At 73.0% G+C, this 19,036-nt stretch overlaps 3 protein-coding genes across 4 annotated transcripts; 1 reads left to right on the top strand and 2 right to left on the bottom strand.

Moving 5' to 3' along the window:
• Positions 1–1,228: 1,228 nt before the first annotated feature.
• On the bottom strand, positions 1,229–3,852 carry C5H2orf81 (chromosome 5 C2orf81 homolog). The gene is made up of 3 exons (XM_072862295.1): positions 3,325–3,852; positions 2,958–3,170; positions 1,229–2,517 (listed from the first exon to the last, which is right to left on the bottom strand). The coding sequence occupies exons 1-3, from the start codon at positions 3,850–3,852 to the stop codon at positions 1,615–1,617; spliced, it is 1,644 nt and encodes a 547-aa protein (XP_072718396.1). The 3' UTR covers positions 1,229–1,614.
• Positions 3,853–4,365: 513 nt separating this feature from the next.
• WDR54 (WD repeat domain 54) lies at positions 4,366–11,316 on the top strand. The gene is made up of 9 exons (XM_072861343.1): positions 4,366–4,732; positions 5,505–5,567; positions 5,793–5,859; positions 6,260–6,316; positions 6,634–6,761; positions 8,748–8,848; positions 9,038–9,200; positions 9,394–9,468; positions 9,944–11,316. The coding sequence occupies exons 1-9, from the start codon at positions 4,508–4,510 to the stop codon at positions 10,073–10,075; spliced, it is 1,011 nt and encodes a 336-aa protein (XP_072717444.1). The 5' UTR covers positions 4,366–4,507; the 3' UTR covers positions 10,076–11,316.
• Positions 11,317–11,412: 96 nt separating this feature from the next.
• LOC140651645 (rho-related BTB domain-containing protein 2-like) lies at positions 11,413–17,473 on the bottom strand. Of its 2 annotated transcripts, none has more exons than XM_072861341.1 (9): positions 17,153–17,473; positions 16,941–17,044; positions 14,974–15,159; positions 13,939–14,864; positions 13,450–13,568; positions 12,986–13,136; positions 12,697–12,780; positions 12,447–12,552; positions 11,413–12,359 (listed from the first exon to the last, which is right to left on the bottom strand). In XM_072861341.1, exons 1-9 carry the CDS (start codon positions 17,342–17,344, stop codon positions 11,432–11,434), a joined length of 2,796 nt encoding a protein of 931 aa, XP_072717442.1. In that variant the 5' UTR covers positions 17,345–17,473; the 3' UTR covers positions 11,413–11,431. The 2 variants fall into 2 exon arrangements, with proteins under 2 accessions (XP_072717442.1, XP_072717443.1); XM_072861342.1 differs by having other exon boundaries at positions 12,042–12,359; positions 12,697–12,785.
• Positions 17,474–19,036: the final 1,563 nt, after the last annotated feature.

Here is a 19,036-nt window from a genome sequence, read left to right as displayed (position 1 = left end):
CCGCACCGGCCAGGGCCCCCCCCCCGCCAGCCCCGGGGCAGCCGCTGCAGGAGGGGCGATGCCCACTGGGCAGCCCCACGGTCCCCGTCCTGCCACGCGGGGACACTCGGCCACAAGCCAGGGCTGCAGCCGCAGCCCCGCGGGAGCGGGGACCTGCCGGAGGGGCTCACCGGGACGGGGGGCCAGCCCCAGCGAGGGACCCCGGTGTGCCGCGCTGCACCCAGAGCACTGGGGACGGAGGAGGCTGCAGCCCGGGGGTGGCCTCACGGCGGGGTGGGCGTCCGGGCCGACCCTGCCCACCGCGTCCCACTGGTGCAGCCCCGGCTCGAGGTCCCCGTCCTCCCGAGCAGGCTGGCAGCCTGGGGACGCAGGCACGGCCCTTCCAGCCGGCCCCGGCTGGGGGTTTTAGTAGCTCAACGGATGCTTCCCCCAGGAACGGGTCCGGCTTTCCCGGGGCTCCCGCGGCCTCTGAGCCTCCGGCACTGGGCGGGCGTCGCTGGCCCCAAGCTACGGTTGCACTTGGTGATCTCAACAGTCTTTTCCCACCGAAATGATCCCGTGATTCCAAGTTGCTGCCGTTCCCCGGCCGCTCGGCCTCGAAAGCCTCCAGCGTTTCCCCGGCACTGAGCTCCCGCCCCGGATGAGCTCAGCTGTCCCTGAGCATCGCCCCACACCATCGCAGCCAAAACCGGGTTCTTTCTAGAAAACCCTGGGGTGCTTGCACAGCCAGAGCACCGGTGGAGCCGGCGAACAGCCCTGCGGCGGCTCGGCCCCGCCAGCCCAGGCAGCTTTGGGTGCAGGGAGCAGAGCCGGGGCCACGGGCCGGAGGCGGCGGCCGCACCGGGGTGCACGGGCAGAGCGGCTTGGAGGCGGCCGTGCCTCCCAGGGCAGGGACCTGGGCCAGCGCCGCAGCCCGGGGGGCACACGGGGTGGTGGCAAACCCCAGGGAGAGCTCAGGCGGTAAAGCCAGACAGACGTTTCACCCCGTTAAACCCCTCTGATTTCTCGTTCGGTGGCAAATCAGCTGGAGGGTAGGGGCTGCCTGTGGTTACGAGCTGCAGAGCAGACGGCAGGTTGTTGTGCGATGCGTGCCGGAGGGCCGGCGGCTCCGTTGGCCGCTGCGGGCTGTGCTCCCGGCCCCTGCTCCGGTGCGGGAGCTCGCGGTGAGACAGGCGCAGGGCTGGTCTGCGGCAGGGGACGAGAGCCGAGCGACAGAAACCTCTTTTATTTCTGTTTCCTTTAGCAGAGCTTGCAAAAGACACCGAGCTCCCGGCCTCACCGACAGCCGGGAGAGCCCGTGCTGCCCCACGGCACCGCGTCGGTGCCCTGCCCCGCGCCGGACCTGGCGCCCGCGGCGGTAACTCGCGGGGACGCAGGGTCAGGCGGAAACGTGCCGAGAGCAGCGGGCAAGGCGCCGGCCTGGGACGGGGGGGTCTCTCCCGGAGCTCGAGCACCCAGCCGCCGCGCTGAGCTGCAGGGCGAGGGCAGCACCCGGCCGGGCACCCGGCCCCGGAGCTGCTGGAGCCGGTTTCCCAGCAGATGAGCTCCAGGATCGGGGGCCGGGCAGGCGGGTCTGCTGCCGGGGACGCAAGGGGGAGCGGGGGTCTGCGGCCTTCAACGCTCGCCATCGCCCGTGCCCTGCCCGGCCGCAACGGCCGTGGAGAGCACGGGAGGGCGGATGGGTCTCAGGTCCCGCTTGGCCTCCGCCGTCGCCTCCTCCTCCTCCTCCTCCTCCTCGCCGTGCGCAGGGACGCAGAGCCCGTGCTTCACGCTGCCGCCCTGTCTGACGGTCACGCCGGGGGCCAGCCGAGCGCAGTCCAGCAAGGAGCCGAGCTGCCGGGGCAGGGGGCTGGGGGGCTGCAGTGACCCCGGGGCGGGCGGCCGGAGCCATCCCCCCCCCACGGTGACCAGCCCCCGGGGCAGCCACGCGCTGCCCAGCTCGGGCCCCCGGCTGCGCCAGCGGGCACCCTGGGGACGCGCCGGCAGCTTGGCCTCCGCGCCTGGGTCCAGCACCTCCACCTGGGGCCTGATCCAGCGCTCGGGCCGGCTGCCGGGGCCCAGCCTGGGGACCCCCAGGGCGGTGCCAGACCCCTCTTGCTTCACCCCCGCGCTGCGCGGGGGCCTCCCTGGCCGGATCCTTGCCGGGCCGCTGCAGGAGGGAGGCGGCAGCGGTGGCCCGTGGCCGCCGACCCCCGCCGCGCCGCTCCCCTCCACGTCCCCGTGGGATGACCGCAGCGGACACCGTCCCTCCTCCGCCGGCCCCGGTGCCCCCGGGCAGAGCGGAGCTGGCCGAGGCAGCGGGGGCCGGGCACGGGGAGGTTTTCCAACAGGGGGACGGGGAGCGGTGGCCGCCTCGTCCGGCAGCAGCTCCGGGCAGGACAGCCCTGGCACGGGCAGGACGGCGCTGGCGGCGGGGACCTGGCCGGGACACAGGGGCCGCGTGGGGAGAGCTCCGGCCTCGGCCGCCGCGGGGGGGTCCCGCCTTCCACGCCGGCAAGAGGCCTGCGCGCCGGAGACCTGCCCGGGAGGGGGCAAAGGGGGACCTGGTGTGGGCCGGGGCGTCGAGGCGCCCGGTGAGGGCAACTCGGTGTTGGTGGCAACCGCTCCCCCGGCCCAGCACCGGCAGAGGCTGCAGCCCCGGCCCCCTCGGTGCGCGGGAGCCGCGCGGGCGCCGCTCCTCACCCGCGGGAGCCGACGGCTCGGCCCTCGGCGCCGCCGGAGCAGGGAACCGTCCCGGCACCAACCAAGCACCTCCCGGGGCAGCCCCAGCGAAGGCGGCAGAGCCCCCCCTTTCCCCCTGCCCCCCTCAGCACGGACCCCCGGCCCCTCGGGTGTCCCACGGCCCCGGAGCAGCCCGGGCTCAGCCCTTCCCCGCGGGCTCGCTCGCCCCGGCTCCCCGCAGGGAAGGGAAGAGCTCGGCTGCCCGGGGGCCACGGCGGGGTCGGGGCACGTCTCACCTCTCCGTCGCCCGGGCACGGGGACGGACGGACGCGCAGGACGGGAACGGAGCCCCGCGCCCAGGAGTCCCCGGCGCAGGGCTCGGGCTCCTCGTCCTCCTGCCAGGCGCCGTCTCCGGCGGGGTCCGTCTCCCCCTCGTCCCGCGCCAGGAAGCGCCACTGGGCGACGCGCAGCAGGGCGTCGCGCGCCTGGCCCACGGCGAAGGGCACGCGCTGCGGGCGGAGCCGGGCTGAGTCCCCCGCCCCGCCCCACTTGACGCCCCGCGCCCTCGGCCCCGTCCCGCGCCGCGGCGCGGGGGCTGCGAAGGACCCGCGCTCGCCCCGGGCGCCCGGGATCCCCCCAAAAGCAGGGTCGGGGCGCGCTCACCTGCCGAGCCGCGTCGGCTTTGGAGCACTCATCCATCACGCGGGCCAAGAGCTCCGCGAGGACGTCCCCGGCGTCCCCGTCCCCGCGCTCGGCCGCGAGCAGGGACAGCCATTCCGCCTCGGGCAGGCGCCCGGGGACGATGTCGGCTCTGGCGGCGGCGGCGGCGGCGACGGTGGGCGGCCGGGACTTCTCCCCGCGCGACTTGGAGGCGGCCGCCCGCTCCCGGGGGGTCGTTTTCTGCGCGGGGAGACGGCAGCCCTCGCGCCCTCGCCTCGGCACGCTGCCGGGGGCGGGAGGGGGCCGCTCGCGGGGGGCCGGGCAGCCGGAGACAGAGCCCCCTCCCCACGGCCCGGGGTGTGGGGGCGGGGGGGCAGCTCCGACACGGCAGCGCGGGGCTCCCCATGGCACCCCCGGGTACCCCAGCTCATCCCAGCAGGCCCCAGTACACCCCAGCACACCCCAGCACACCCCAGTACACCCCAGTACATCCCAGCACACCCCAGCACACCCCAGCACACCCCAGTACATCCCAGTACACCCCAGCACACCCCAGCACACCCCAGCACACCCCAGCACACCCCAGTACATCCCAGTACACCCCAGCACACCCCAGCACACCCCAGTATATCCCAGCACACTCCAGTACACCCCAGCACACCCCAGTACCCCAGTACATCCCAGCACACCCCAGTACATCCCAGTACACCCCAGTACACCCCAGCACACCCCAGTACATCCCAGCACACTCCAGTACATCCCAGTACACCCCAGCACACCCCAGTACATCCCAGTGCACCCCAGTACACCCCAGCACACCCCAGCACACCCCAGTACATCCCAGCACACCTCAGCACACCCCAGCACACCCCAGTACATCCCAGTACACCCCAGTTCACCCCAGCTCCTCCCGCCCCCCACCTCGCCCATCGCTCCCCCCGGCCGGAATGCGTCCCGGTCTCCACGGCAACGCTGGCCCCGCCCCCGGCGCGCCGCGCACCGTGACGCCGCCGCTGCGCGCCGCCCGTGCGTCATCACGCCGCGCCGCCGTCGCCATGGCTGCGGCGGACACCGGGTGAGCGGGGAGGGAGCGGCGGCGTCCCGGGAGGGGAATCCAGGGCGGGGGCCGGGGGTGCGCGGCCGGCGCCCCGGGACCGGCGCCCCGGGGCTGCCCCGGCGCCGCAGGATGTACCGCAGGGAGCAGAGCATCCAGCTGAGGGGCAGCAGCGCGGCCCTGTACAACAACCTCAGCGTGCTGCGCCTGCCGGGCCGGCAGCCCGCCTGCTTCGGCGCCGTGCACGGCCCCAGCCTCGGCCTGGTCAGCGCCGCCGCCGACGGGCTCGGCTTCTCCCACCGGCAGCTGCAGGCGAAGGAGGGCGGCATGGCCGTCAGCACCTCCGTGCTCACCCAGGTAACGGCTGCGGGCCGCCCCGCTCGCTCGCGGCCTTGCGGCCGGCCCGGCACCGGCTTCCGCCGCCCGGGCCGCGAGCGGTGCCCGCCGCTCCGAAGCGGAGCCGGAGCGGCCCCGAACGCCGGCAAACGGCTCCCGGTGGCGGAGGAGGTGGCGGGGAGGGCCGGCGGCGCGGAGCGCGGGCGCCGGGCGGAAGGCGCGCGGTGCTGCCGGCGGCTTCGCCGGGGCCGGCGGGAGCAGGACGGGGTGGAGCAGCGTGACGAGGGGCGCCTGGGGTTTGCCGCGACGTCGCCTCCCGTCTTCGCTTTTGCTTTCCGTGCCCCCACGAGGGCGACGTTCACCGCGGCGGGGCGCGTTGGCCTTAGCGGAGGTCCGTGCTTTGACGCCGGCCTGCTCGAACCCGGGGGGACGGGGCGGGACCCGCCGACCACGAGGCCCGAAGTGCCGAGCGTAGGGAGGGGGCAGCGGAGCTGCGGAGGGGGAGGAAGGGCCTTCCCGGCCCGGGGCACCTGGCTGTAGAACGGCGGGGCAGAAGCAGGAGCCCGCGGTGTCCCGGTTACGGGGAGGGGGAGAGGGCAGGAGCCTCCTGAGAAGGTTTGTGAGACCTTGGAGAGGTCCCGGAGGACGGTAGGGACCCATAACCCGCGACGGGAGCCAGAAACACCCGCGCCCCTGCGGGCAGCTGCGGGCTGTCCCTCCCCTGGAAGGCGGGGAGGGCTTTTGCCCCCGTCTTCCACGCCCTGGCCTCCCGCTGAGCCTCCTTTCCTTCCAGGCTGCTTGGTGCGTCCTGCCCTCGCGGGTCCTGCTGGTGCTGACCTCTCAGAAGGGGATCCAGGTGAGGCGCTTCTCCCGGAGGGTGAGAAGCGAAGTCGCGATGCCGGGAGGATGAGCTCGCTGTGAGGACAGCCGGGGGCGGGGGGACCCTTCTGGAGGTCCTGCTGCGTACCCAGAGAGCTGTCGCTCTCCCCTGGAGACCTCCTGGGGCAGCGGTTGAGCCCGAAGCCATAAGAGAAACTTCCCCGCCCCTCTGAGGCCTCACCCCGTTGCCTTCTCTCTCCAGATGTACGAGTCCGATGGCTCCATCATGGTTTATTGGCACGCGCTGGACGTCACGGAGCATCCTCCAGGTAAATCCCGCAGCGAGGAGCCCCCCACCCGGCCCCTCTGCCCGCTCTCCTGCCCTGGATGTGTGTGGGATCCCGATAGCGCAGCCTGGTTCCTCCTGGCCTAGAGACCCCGGCGGCCTTGCTCCCGGGCCCGGTTAGGATCGAGCCAGGACAGTCCTCCGCAGCAGCGTAGCAGAAGGGTCTGGAAAAGGTCCTAGCGTCACCCTGACCCCTCGATCCTGGCTCGTCAGGGGCCCGGGGGGGGCTGCAGCGGTGCTCAGAAGGGGCCCAGCGTGGCAGCTATGGGACTAGCCCTGAAGATGAAACTGGAACGGGCACCCTGCAGACTCGGGCCGCTGCGCTGGTCTCCCGGTTCCTGGGAGCTGCCGCGGGTCGTGACCGGCTCTTGGTTTCCTTTCAGCACAAGCAGTGTTTGCTCGAGGGATCGCTGCAGCTGGCGGACGCTTCATCTGCGTGGGTGAGCCAAGCCCGGGAGTCTGGGGAAGGGCGGGAAGGGAGGGTGGCGCTGGCGGGGGGCGTCACGGGCCCGGGGACGGTGTGACGATGCGGGGTCAGCGAAGGGGCTGGGTTTGCGTCGTGGCTCTCGCAGGGAGCTGCTCTCCGCTGAGCAGAGGGGCGGGTCTGCGGGCGGCGTCTGGTAGGAGCAGCCCGGCGTAGGCAGGGGGTCCCGGGGGGAGCGAGGAGCCCGGCTGCAGGCGCGGCGGGAGCCAGAGGCTGGCTCCCGGGACAGAGGGCGACGAGCCCCTGCTGACACCTCCTCCGGCCCGCCCGCAGGGACGTCCTCTGGGCTGGTGCTGGTGTTTGACATCCCCCCCAAAGGGACGAACATCACGGTGAGCGAGGTCCTGGAGCAGCACCGCGACGCCATCACCGACATCGCGGCGGAGCTGGGCCAGGCTCCGGTACGTGCGGCGTCAGCGCTGTCAGCAGCCGCTTGGGCCAGAGGAGCCGGTGGGATCCCTGGCACCGGGGGGGGCGGGGCGGGCGGTGGGGACCCCAGCCCTCCCCTCGGCCCCACGGCTGGCTCGGGGACGCCACACAGGTGCCAGCTCTGGGAGCTGAGGTTTGCCCAGGCCCCGGCCGCGGCTGAGCCGATCGCGGGGTGCGGCCCCTCACCCTGGGAACCGGTGCTCTCCGTGGCCAGCCCGATCCCTGCTGCAGGCGAGGTCTGGGGGGGCTGCGACGTGGCAGAGCTGCCCCAGAGCTGGCCGCTCTCCACGGTGCAGGGCAGCGGGTGGCTCTGCCACCCCTCCCTTCACCAGGGACCTTGCTTTTTGTGGCTGTCCCTGCACGAGGGGGATCTCCCCTGCTGGGGCGGGGTACATCTGGGGGAGGAGGTGGCTTGGGATGGCCGCTTCCTCAGCCCCGGCTCCAAAGAGCCTGTGAGCCGTCCTGCCGCGGCGTAGCATGGAGCTAAGACAAACTGCAGTCAAATGCAGTTTAAAACGCTGCACCCCTAGACTGTGGTATTTCAGCGCTGTTCCCTTTGCTGCCCAGGCAGCTGGGCGCAGCCACCCCGTCAGTTTTCCCGCCGTCCCAGTTTCCGTCGGCGTTCAGCCGGTCTCTGCCGCCTTAGCGCCTCGGGCTCCACGTTTCTCAGCGGACTGAATCTCAGTCCTGGGCACCCGGGCTCTGGGAACAGAAATGCCGAAGCAGAGAGGGGCAGCAAAGGTGGTGAAGGAGCCGATCCCCCCGCGCGCAGCGCGGCTGCGGGAGCGGGGCTCGTTGCCGGCCCAGAGCATCCCGTGTCCCGTGGGGCTGAGTGCCGGAGCGCACAAGAGCTGTTGAAGCTAAAGGCCGGTTGTGGTACAAGAGCAAATGAGCGAAACCAGACGTGAATAAACCCACGCTGAAATTAATGCTCCCGCCATTGGAGCGGCGAGTTACCGCAGCAGACCCTGGGAGGAGGGCACGGGCCACGTCACACCCGTGTCTCCGGAGCCATCCCGGGGCGCCGGCTGCCGGTACCGGACCCTGCTTCTCCTCCCCAAGCCAGGCCCGGGGGGCTGACGCCGGGGGGGAGGCGAGGAAGCCGAGGGCAGAGCCGTGCCGGTGCGGTAGCTGCCGGGATGAGCCTTTCCCCCTCGCCAGCGGAGGGAGATGACCGACCCGAGCTGGCAGCTGCACCAGTGACCTTTCTCGTGGCAGATGAGAGAACTTCACCTGGTTACAGCGCACAGTCTGGGACCAGGATGGGGCTTGCTCCGGCTCCGCTCTGGTTGACGGCTCTGCAGACACGCTAATTGGCTGCTTCATTACTGGCTGCCTCCTTCCCAACGAGGGCGCTTTCCTGTGCTTTCTCTAATTAGTTACATTTAACTTTCTCTGCGTTTGGGACTCCCCTGAACAAATTAATTGCCTAGAACTGGTTCCCAATTAGCCTGGAGATGGAGCTTGTTTACGTGAAAGCCGTGCTGTCATCTAGTCTGCGGTGACTGTCCTCTGACGCGCCTCTCTCGGACTTTGCACCGTGGTTTGTTAAAGGCGAGCGAGAGACGGGGCCTGGCGTGTGAAATCCCAGGTGCCCGCAAGGTGAAGAGTGCCGAGACTGGGGCGCAGAGGGAGGGGGTGCGGTAATTCTTCCCATAAACGTATCCTATGTGTAATTAGCGTTGCCAAACACGGACATGTTTGAACTGCGATGCCCGTGTGTGATCACAGCCGAGCCCCGCTTGTTCACAAAACGTGTCAGCAGTTTCTGTGAGCTGTTAAACTTTAAGCCTGTTCTGCTGCAGGCTCTGGCTTTGCTCTGCAGCCGCTTTAGCGGCACAGGCAAGTGGGGCAGCAAGAATCTCCTGCCTGGCGTGAGTCAGCTGCTCGCTGCCGGCGGCGGAGCTGGCTGCCCCGAGCGGTGCCGGGGCGGAGGCTGACCTGCCTCTACTTTGCAGGATGGGGCTGGTGACCTGGTGACTGCCGATGACGCTGGGACCCTCTGCGTCTGGAGCGTGGGAGAGGAGTTCACCCTGCTCAGCAAAATCCCGGCCTTTGGGTAAGCCCGAGGGGGACGGAGCGACGCAGCGGGGTCCCGTCGGTGGGTGGTGTTGGACCTCCCCGGCCAGACCATGTCGGTGCCTCGCGAGGGATGGGAGGGTGGCGGGAGGGGGAGGCCCGGCACCAGCCCCCAGCGTGCGGGTCGGCAGCCGGGAGGGGAGGAGGTGAGACGTGCCCCTGTGCCCAGCTGCGCCTGCTCCTCGGTGAAGCTGTGGAACGGGATCGTGGCCGCCGGCTACGGAAACGGGCAGATTCGGCTGTACGAGGCGGCGACGGGCCTCCTGCGTGCCGAGGTGAACGCTCACGCGCGATGGATCTACGCCCTGGACCTGGCGCCGCAGACGGGAAAGGTACAGCTGGCTGCGCCGGGGCGGCTCGGCCTGCGTGCAGCATCCCACCCCGGCACCCCTCCGGCCTGGAGCGTGGCAGCTTGCGGAAGGCCAGGCAGGGGCTGCTCCCTTGCCCCGGCACGCTGCACTGCCAGCCCCGTGGCAGCCCTGCGGCCTCCCGGTCCCCACGGCCTCTGTCCCGCTGCCTTTGCAGCTCCTCTCGGGCGCGGAGGACTCCTTCGTTCACGTCTGGAAGCTCAGCAGGAACCCGGACACGGACGACGTCGAGGTGAGTCTGGGCAGCGGCAGCCCTTGGTGGGGAGCCTGGGGCAAGCACGGCAGCTGCCGCGGGGCTGCGGCGCGGGCGCTGCTCTGTCCTGTGGCCTCCGGTGAGGCACCGTGGCCATGGAGAGGGGCTCGCTGCTCGGTGGGAACCCCGCCCGCCCTGTCTGAGCTGCCGTGGGGTGGCACAGCTCTCCTCTTTCCTCCTCCCGTGAGCCCCGGTCCTGTCCTGGACTGGCAGAGGTTCAAGCCGGGAAGGCTGCTCTGTCTGACCGGGATACGGTTCTTGTGCTCCCAAAATGGCAAGCTCAAGCCATGGCGCGCTGGCCCGGCCACGCGCCCGCCGTCCCTGCCTGCCTGCTGCCCCGAGGTAACGCCTCCGCAGGCGGGCAGGACCCAAGGCAGGGCCCTGGGCTTCTGGCTGTGGCCAGTTGTACTTCACTCAGCCTGTGCCGCCGTTCCGGCTCCTCTCCCCGCTGCAGATCGAGCACTGCCACGCCGAGTGTGTGACCGACACCCAGGTCTGCGGTGCCCGCTTCTGCGACCCCGAGGGAAACTCCTTTGCCGTCACCGGCTACGACCTGAGCGAGATCTTCCGCTACGGCCGAGCGTAGGCTGCCAGCTGCGGGGTCTGTCCAGGGCAGCGCCGGGGCCGCGCCGGGGGAGCTGGGCTACCCCGGCACCGCGCTGCGTCGGCACCGAGGCGCCCTAAGCAATGGGGGGGTTCAGCGCAGACCCCCGACTTCTGCTCCGTGCGGCCCGGGCAGCGGCGGCACGGGGCTGTGCCCCCAGCGGGGTGGAAATCTGTGCGCAGGCGGAGCTGAGCCGGGCTCCCCTCGCTCCCACGGCAAACGGGCCCTCGGCACGGCCCGTCCACGCGTGGCCAACGCGGGCTCGGAGCGGCTCTGGCTGCACCGGACCCCGAGCGGGTCCCGGGGCCAGGCGCTCTCCTCCCGCCTGCCCCCCCAGCCCTTCCTGGCTGGAAGGAGGCAGCGGGGCTGGGAGCAGAACCGGCTCCCCTCTTCCCAGACGGGAGAGGAGCCAGGGCCCCCCTGCGCTACACGCTGCTCCGGCCGGGCCAGCCGCGGGAGCCGGTCCCCACCGGGGCGGCGGCGGCACCTCCTGGGCGCAGCGCCCACAGGGCCGCCCTCCCCCGGGGCGGCGGAGTGACCCGGGAGGGGGACAGGAGCCCCTGCTCCTCCCCGGGGAGCCGTGGGGACACGCGCGTCCCCGTGGGACCTGGCGGTCCCCAGGGCCGCTGGCCACATGTGCGGGGCCACAGCCGCGCTCCCGGGCTGGAGAAGGCGGAGGCGGCCGCACCGCGCTCCCCGCCGGGCCCCCCCCGGGTCACCGCGCCGCGGCCGCGCCGTCCCCCCGCTCCGTGCCCCGCTCCGTGCCCCGCGCCCCCCAGCCGGCTTTGGCCCTGCCCGGCCCCGCTGCGCCCCGGCCCCCTCCCGGGGGCTGCCCTGCCCCGGCCCTTCCCGCGGCCGGGAGCTGATGCGGCCCCGGGGACGAGCTCGGCCTCCGGCTCCGCTCCCAGGGCCCTGCGCTGCGGGGGGGGGCCCGGCCCCGGTGCCGCGGGGCTGCCCCGCCCCGGCCCCTCCTGCCACACTGGGGCGAGGGCTGTGGCCGGGCCCCGGCTCCCCTGTGCTGCCCGACCCCAAGCTATGGGGCTCAGCCCCCCCACTGTGTGCCCCAGTCCTGTGTCCCCCCAAACACACACCACCTGTGACCAGACGCCCCCCCATGCTGTGTGTGTTCCCCCCCAGCCATAGGTCAGACCCCACACTCCGGTTCCCCGCCCCCACGGGCTGTGTACCCCCCACCCGTGATAAATACACTTGAATGCAGCCCCCCCCCCCCCCCGCGTCGCCCCCTCCTGCGTGGGGGGGTGAAGCACCGGGTGGGTGATGGCCGAGCACCGCGGGGTGGGGGGAGAGCAGAGGCCGCCCCAGTTACAAAAGGCTTTATTAAAGGTTAAAACAGCCGATGCTGAGAGGCGTGGGCAGCCCCGCTCCCCGTGCCGGGGGGGCCCCGGGGGGGGGCCCGAGGGCCAGTGGGCTCATGGGGCGGGGGTAAAAAAGTGTAAAAACGGTTGTGCAGTTCAGCCCGGGGACCCCGGGACGCCCGGGCCGGGGACGATGGGCCCCAGCACAGGGACACAGCCCGTGGCCCCGCGGGGACGCGTCCAAGGCACAGAGATGAGCTGGGGGGGCCGGGCCACCTCCCCCCGGGCAGGAGCAGCTCCTACAGCCACACGAGCACCCGGGGACCCCCGTGCCCACCCCACCTCCCACCCCACTCACAGCTCGGCCCCCCGCCTGCGTCACGGGGGGGGGTACAGCACCAGAAAGCCCTGCCCGGGGAGCGCTCGGCACGGGCAGGGGGAGCCCCCCGGGAGGAGGAGGAGGAGGAGGAGGCGGCCGGCGGAGCCCCCGGCCCCACAATACTGCTCGGTCAGAGGTAGCACCAGCGTTGGCCGGGGCGGAGGGGGCCCTGCCGGCACCGCTCGGCTCGGCGTGGCCGGCCCCGCTCCCGCGCCGGGGAAAGGCACGGCAGGACAGCGGGCCGGGACCCCGCGAGCGGCGGCGGGCAGCGCCTGTAAACAGCCGGGGCGAGGGCGTAAACGGGCGGCAGCCGGGGGAACGGCAGCCCTCGGCGGGGAGAGGGGCCGAGCGAGCGGCCCCCCAGCCCAGCCGTGCCCCTGGCGCAGCGGGGCGGCCGCGGCTCAGGAGACGTGGGGCGAGGGCCGCCAGAAGCACCACTTGCTGCGGGTGTGCTGCTTGCGCTGCAGCTGCTCCTCCCGCTCCCGCTCCTTCTTGGAGCGCAGGTACAGGTCCTCCTCCTTCAGGTACCACACCGGCGGCCAGCGGTGCCGCTCGAAGTGCGCCTGGTTCTCTGCGGGGCGACGGCACCGAGGCGTCAAACAAGCACGGCACAGGCCCCCGCGCCCGCGCCCCTGCGCTCGCCCCCCCCGCGCCGTACCTGGGGACATGAACTTCATCTCCCGGGGGAAGCGGCGGCAGACGCTGTTGTAGTTGGTGCAGATGTAGTGCAGGCACCAGGCGGCCAGCTGCCGGGCGTTGTGGAACTGCGGGCAGAGCGGGGCACGGCGGGGTGGGCAGCTGCCCGCAGCCCCCCACCAGCAGCCCCCGGCCCGTCACCGCCTGCCCCCCAGGGGCTTGCGGCCCCCCAGGCCGCAGGGCTCGCACCGCGGCGGCGGCCCCCTGCGTACCTGCGTCATCTCCAGGTAGATGATCACCTGCTCGTCGATCTCCACCCGCTGCATGAAGGCTCGCAGCAGCTCGTCCACGGCGTACTGCTCTGGGGGCGGAGGGGGGGCCATCAGCACCGGGGACGTGCGCCCCGGCAGCCAGCCTGCGCCCCGGGGCTCAGCCGGCTCTTACATAAGGTCCCCGTTAATGACACCCTGGGGACGCATCGATCCCCCGTCCCCGCCGCGCCTTCATCGTATTGGCAGGTGACGTCAACGGGGGCCGGGGCCGGGGGGGCCCCGTCCTCACCTGTGAGCGCCTGCAGCCGGGGCAGGCAGAGGCGGTTGGTGAGGATGAGGAGCTCCATCGCGTCCAGGTCGGGCGTGGGGGTGAAGACGCCGGTGTAGAGGAAGTCGAGGACGGCGCGCAGGCAGGCGCAGTTGGTGCCGGGCAGGGAGACCTGTGGGACAGGGGGTGTGGGGGGGCCCGGCCTGCAGAGCCGCCACCGGCGGCAGGACGGGCTCAGCGGGAAGGACGGACCCTGCCCGGCCACCGGCACTGCCTGCCCTGCACAGCTCCCCCCGCCCCGGCACAGCTCCCCCCTTTCTCTCCAGCAAGAGGGAAAGCAGGACTCGCATGTGCCAGGGCCGGGGGGGATCCGAGCCGGCCCCCAGCAGAGCCGGTGCTGCCAAGAGCCGCCCGTCCTCCCGGCAGCCTCGTGGCAGAGCCAGCGGGGACACCCCTCCTGCCGTCCCCCCCCCGCGGCCCCTCACCTCGGCGGCATAGCTCTCCCGGAAAGCTCCCCGGAACATGGCCATCATCCAGTCGCAGCCGGCGATGAGCAGGGGCTTGTGCGCTGGCACGGCCCCGTCGTCCACGCGGAAAACCACATCTGGGACGGCGAGGGGACGGGGACAGTCACCCCTCGGCCACCCCACCCCTGACACGACCGGCCCAGGGACACGCACCCCAGGCACCGCCTGCAGCCCCCGCCTGGGCTGACCCAGCCTGGGGAGCGCGGCACTGCCACATGGGTGCCGGGGACGGCACGGGGAAGGGACGAGGGCTCTGGGACCCCAGACCACAATGGCCTCGGCAGAGGGAGGGGAATCGGGGCAGCCGGGAGCCCTGGGTCCATGCAGGGCACCGTGGGAGCCGGGATGCTCGGCTGGAGGGGAAGGAGCCTGGAGGGGAAGGAGCCAGGGCAGCCCCCGCAGCCCGCAGCCCTCCCTCTGCCCCGCCCCGGCCAGGGACCCCCCTACCTGCGAAGACCCCCTTCCCCAGGCACTCCTTGATGCGGTTGGCACGGCGGACGTGGAAGGCCTTGGTGATCTCCTGGTTCATGAAGCTCTCCTTGTTGAGCACGTTGGCCACCATCATGCGCAGGTCGAAGACCTCCAGCAGCTCGGCGATGGTGGCCACCTGCATCAGGTCCCCGCGGGCCTGGTCCAGCCGCCCGGTGTAGAGGTACTCCAGCACGGCGCGGAAGGGCTCTGCCTGCACCCGCCGGTCCATGCGCACCACCGCCATCCGCTTCTCCCGCCCTGCCACGGGGTCCGCCACCAGCTCCCAGCGCATGCTGACGAAGCCGCGGCCCCAGGCCGACAGGTCGTGGCCGCCGCCGGGCGCCGCGCTGTCCCCCGCCGCCGGCCGCAGGGCATCGTCGCTCTGCGAAGTCCGCAGCGGGGCGCATGCCCCCTCGGCCAGGGCCCCCCGCTCCCCGTCCAGGCTCTTGGTGCGGGCGGCCGGCTCCTTGCCCCCTCCCCGCGGCCCCTCCAGGGTGAAGAGGTCGTAGAACTTGGAGCAGGAGGTGGCCAGGTAGACGCGGTGGGCGAAGACCCGCTGGCCGCCCTGGAGCTGGAAGACGACGTCAGCGCAGAGCGGGGTGCAGAAGAGGGCGGCGGGGCCCCAGCCGCGGCTGGCCGGCGGGTCAGGGACCTGGATGACAGGCGGCGGGGGCTTGGGGGGCAGGAAGGGGGCCTGCAGCAGCGGCCGCTGCATCTTCTTCAGGTGGGACTTCCAGAACTGGAGGTGCCGGCGGGAGATGAGAGCGGCCCGGATGGCGTTGTCGAAGACGTCCTTGATGCCGAACTGGGCCACCACGCTGGTCTCGTAGTAGGGCACCCCCAGCTCCTTGGCCACCTCGTGGCCCCGCTCCGGGGGCAGGATGTCCGTGGGCTTGATGGGCCTGGGGGGGGGGAGCAGAGCGGGGCCGCGTCACCGCGCACGGAGGGGCCCGGTCCCCCTCTACCCTCCCGGCCCCGCCACCCCCCGCCCGCCCAGCGCGGCGGCCTCACTTGGCCAAGGGGCGGCGGGCCCGGTTGACGGCCTCCAGGTCGGCATAGCGCAGGTCCAGCTGGCACCCCACCAGCACGATGGGCGTCCGGGGACAGAAGTGCTTGATCTCGGGGTACCACATCGTCTTCACGTGGCGCAGGGAGTTGGGGTTCGCCAGGGAGAAGCAGAGCACGACCACGTCCGACCTGCGGCCAGGAGGAGGAGGAGGAGAAGGAGGAGGAGGGTGAGGGCAGCCCTGCCCCAGCGTGACGTGCTGTCACCCTGCGTCCCCGAGTCGCACCCTGCACCCCCCCTTGCCCAGGGAACAGCAGTGGGGTCCCATCCCTCTCCAGGGACGCCCGTTGCTGAAGTCGGCTGCCCCCACCCCGGGACCCCACGCCTGCCCCGGCCAGGCTCTGCCCCACGGCCCCGGGGAGCCCCATCGCCGCGCGCGGGGCAGCCGGGACGAAGGAGGCAGCCGAGGGCACCGGGCTCTGGGTCACCACAGTCGGCCAAGCCAAGGGCTGCCCCGGCTCGGGTAGGGCACAGGACCGGCACGGCGCGGCACAGGGCTTGCCCTAGCCCCAGGAACACCCTACAGAGCACCGGGGCAGCGACCGAACACGAGCGGGTGCAAGGAGAAGCCCACGGAGAGCGGCCAGGCAAGCGCTAGAGCGGGTGCCAGCCCCCGGCACGGGCAGGGCTGCAGGGACCGTCCCTGCCTGGCCGCCCCAAGCCCCTTCCCTGCGCCCGGTGTGGGGCTCGGCTCCCTCCCGGGGGGCCGGCAGGGTGCCGTCCCATTGCCGGTGCCGTCCCAGCCCAGCACCGGCACTGCCAGCGGCTCGGGGGAGCCTCCCTGGGCAAGGTGACAGGGGACATGCGGGAGGTGCCAGCAGCGCCCAGGTCCCCGCAGCCCCCAGGGCCTTATAAGGCGGCCGGGAGCAGCCACGTGGCCCCAGACCTGGTTTGTTTTTAGTCTGTGCCTCGCCGAGACGTGACCAGGAGACGCGTTTGGAGCCGGGCCCGTGTCAGGGACCAAGATAGATGCCACCCGCCGCCTCCCGTGGGCCCCCGGCCAGCACGGGAGCCGCCACTCACCCACGGGCGATGCCGGCCTGGGCCGGGACCCGGCACCCACCGCCCCGCGGGGACGGAGCCGGCAGCCCCGGCAGGGCGGGCAGCGCCGAGCACCTCGGGCACCCCCCGGCCAGGAGCGCACCCACCCCGCGGGGCTGCCCCGGCCCCGGGCAGGGTGGAGAGGAGATTAGGGCTTGCCGAGCCGCGCTGGCGTGGTGTGGCGGGCGATAAGAGCCTGGACGTGCCGGTGGCCACGGGGAAGGGGGGTTGTTTACAGCCCGGGGAGCCTGGGGGGGCCGGTGACTGCTCGGCCACAGCCCCCCCAGGCTCCCCGGGCTGTAAACGGCCCGGGGACTTCTCCCAGTGCTGGGCCAGCACCCCCGAGGGAAGGGCCCCAGCCCTGGGGACAGCCCTGCGGGACCGGACACCCCCCCTGCGCGGCTGAAAGAGCCCCCGGCTCTGCCCCGCGGCGTGGGGAGCTCAGCGCCTGCCGGGATGGGACCCCTGCCCAGGGTCCGCACCCTCCAGGGAGGCGGGGACCCCAGGCACCCCAGCCCGCACCCTAGCGCTGCCCCCCTACCCCAAACAGGCGCCCGGGCACGGGTGGTGCCGGCTGCCCCCCGGGGAAGCGGCGAGCACCCGGGGCTCCCCGCCCGGGGCCGGGGGGCTGTCGGGGGGCGCAGCCCTGCTGCTGGGGCCGCGGCGCCCCCGGGGCTCTGCGGCAGCCCCCGGCCGGGGGGGCGGGTGCGCTCCCGGCCCCCCGAGGGTCGGGGGTGCCAGAGCCGCTCTCGGGGCGCTGGCGGGAGCCCCAGGGGCCCCTTCGGCCCCACGCCCCGCGGGGGGGGGGGGGGGCGGGGAGGGCCGGGGCTCGGGGTGCCGCCGGCGGGGCTCGGGGCGCCCGCGGTCCCACCTGCCGTAGGCGAAGCGCCGGTCCTTGTGGTGGTCCCCGAAGGTGTCCCAGAGGCGCAGGGAGACGCTGACCTCGTCCACCACATCCCGGGAGCGCTCCAGCACCTGCCGGGACAGGGAGCGCCGCCGTCACGGCCCCGCCGCGCCCCCCCCCCCCGCGGCGGCCCCGCAGCCCCCCGCGCCCCCCGGGAGGCCGCGCCGCCGGCCCCGCACCTCCTGGCAGACGCGGTACTGGTCGATGGCCCAGACGGTGGGGACGTGCGTGGCCAGCAGCTGGTACTGGCTGAGCGTGGCGTTGCAGGCGCGGGCGCAGATCAGCCGCGTCTTCCCCACCGCGTTGTCGCCCACCACCACGCACTTGATGGTCTCGACGTTGGGGCGCTCGTAGTCCACGTCCAGGTCCATGGGCGCCGGCTGGGGCGCGGGGCCGGGATGCGGGGCCGGGACGCCGGGGCCGGGGCTCGGGCAGCGGCCCCGCACGGAGCGGCCGCGCTCAGCGCCGCCCCCCGCCCATGCCCGCGCCGCCGCCGCCGCCGCCGCCGCCGCCCGGGCCCGTTACCCCGCCCGCCCCGCCCCGCCGCCAATCCGCGCCCGCCCCGCCCCGCCGGCCCCGCCCCGCCGGCCCCGCCCCGCCGGCCCCGCCAACCCGAGGCCGAGCCGCCCGCCTCGCCCCGCCCCCCGCCCCTCCGCCCGCCTCGCCCCGCCCGCCCCCCGCCCCTCCTCCCGCCGCCAATCCGCGCCCGCCCCGCCGCGGCCCCGCCCGCGCGCGGACAAAGGAGCGCCGCCAGGGGGCGCCGCGCCCACGTGACCGCCCCCCCCCCCCCCGCACGCCCCCTGTTCCCCCGCACCCCTGGCGGATGGCGGCGAGCGGCGGCCACGCCCCGCCCGAGGGGCGGGGGCGGAGGGACACGCCCCCTCCCCACGCCCCGCCCACCCGACCCGGGGGCGGGGCGGGAGCCAGCGGGGGCACCGGCGGCGGGGAGGGGGTGGGCAGGGTCCGGCGGCACCGGCGACAGCAGCGACAGCAGCGGCAGCAGCGACAGCAGCGACAGCAGCGGCACCAGTGACAGCAGTGACAGCAGCGACAGCAGCCACACCAGCGACAGCAGCCGCAGCAGCGACAGCAGCGACAGCCACGACACCAGAGACAGCAGCGGCACCAGAGGCAGCAGTGACACCAGTAACACCAGTGACACCAGTGACAGCAGGGACACCAGTGACACCAGTGACAGCAGCGACACCAGCGGCACCAGAGGCAGCAGCGACACCAGTGACACCAGTGACAGCAGGGACACCAATAACATCAGTGACAGCAGCGACACCAGCGGCACCAGAGCCAGCAGCGACACCAGTGACACCAGTGACACCAGTGACACCAGTGACAGCAGGGAGACCAGTAACACCAGTGACACCAGCTACAGCAGCGGCACCAGAGGCAGCAGTGACACCAGTAACATCAGTGACAGCAGCGACACCAGCGGCACCACAGGCAGCAGTGACACCAGTAACACCAGTGACAGCAGCGACACCAGCGGCACCAGAGCCAGCAGCGACACCAGTGACACCAGTGACAGCAGGGAGACCAGTAACACCAGTGACACCAGCTACAGCAGCGGCACCAGAGGCAGCAGTGACACCAGTAACATCAGTGACAGCAGCGACACCAGCGGCACCACAGGCAGCAGTGACACCAGTAACACCAGTGACAGCAGTGACACCAGCGGCACCAGAGCCAGCAGCGACACCAGTGACACCAGTGACGCTGTTCACCCCCCGCAGACCGCACTGCCAGTACAGCCGGCGCCCGCCTCTCACCACAGTGACGCCAGGAACACCAGTGCACACCAGTATGAACCACCAGCACCAGTACGCACGAGTAGAAACAGTGGCATCAGAGTGCCCCAGTACATACCAGTGACACCAGTAACACCACCAGCGACAGCACTGCCCTGTGTCCCAGCACTGCCCCGTGTCCCAGCACTGCCCCGTGTCCCAGCACCCACAGCCCTCCTCCGGGACCCCCAGGACCGCCCAGGACCCCCAGGGAGGGTGGCAGAGTGGGCACAGGCCCTGTGCGGTCACGTTGCCATGGCTGGT

The sequence above is a fragment of the Ciconia boyciana genome, chromosome 5, assembly GCF_034638445.1.
Source record: "Ciconia boyciana chromosome 5, ASM3463844v1, whole genome shotgun sequence".
Lineage (NCBI taxonomy): Eukaryota > Metazoa > Chordata > Aves > Ciconiiformes > Ciconiidae > Ciconia > Ciconia boyciana.
Note: the sequence above shows the minus strand (reverse complement) of the source record. Positions and strands in the feature narration are given on the sequence as shown.

Coding starts and splice junctions, on each gene's coding strand:
- C5H2orf81 (XM_072862295.1), bottom strand. CDS start 3,852: ATGTACTGGGGTGTGCTGGGGTGTGCTGGGGTGTGCTGGGATGTACTG. Junction 3,171..3,324: donor AAGCCGACGCGGCTCGGCAG/GTGAGCGCGCCC, acceptor CTCCGCCCGCAG/CGCGTGCCCTTCGCCGTGGG. Junction 2,518..2,957: donor CGTGCCCGGGCGACGGAGAG/GTGAGACGTGCC, acceptor CCTCCCGGGCAG/GTCTCCGGCGCGCAGGCCTC.
- LOC140651645 (XM_072861341.1), bottom strand. CDS start 17,344: ATGGACCTGGACGTGGACTACGAGCGCCCCAACGTCGAGACCATCAAG. Junction 13,137..13,449: donor GGGAGAGCTATGCCGCCGAG/GTGAGGGGCCGC, acceptor CCTGTCCCACAG/GTCTCCCTGCCCGGCACCAA. Junction 12,360..12,446: donor GATGAAGTTCATGTCCCCAG/GTACGGCGCGGG, acceptor GTCGCCCCGCAG/AGAACCAGGCGCACTTCGAG.
- WDR54 (XM_072861343.1), top strand. CDS start 4,508: ATGTACCGCAGGGAGCAGAGCATCCAGCTGAGGGGCAGCAGCGCGGCC. Junction 5,568..5,792: donor CCTCTCAGAAGGGGATCCAG/GTGAGGCGCTTC, acceptor TTCTCTCTCCAG/ATGTACGAGTCCGATGGCTC. Junction 6,762..8,747: donor CGGAGCTGGGCCAGGCTCCG/GTACGTGCGGCG, acceptor TCTACTTTGCAG/GATGGGGCTGGTGACCTGGT.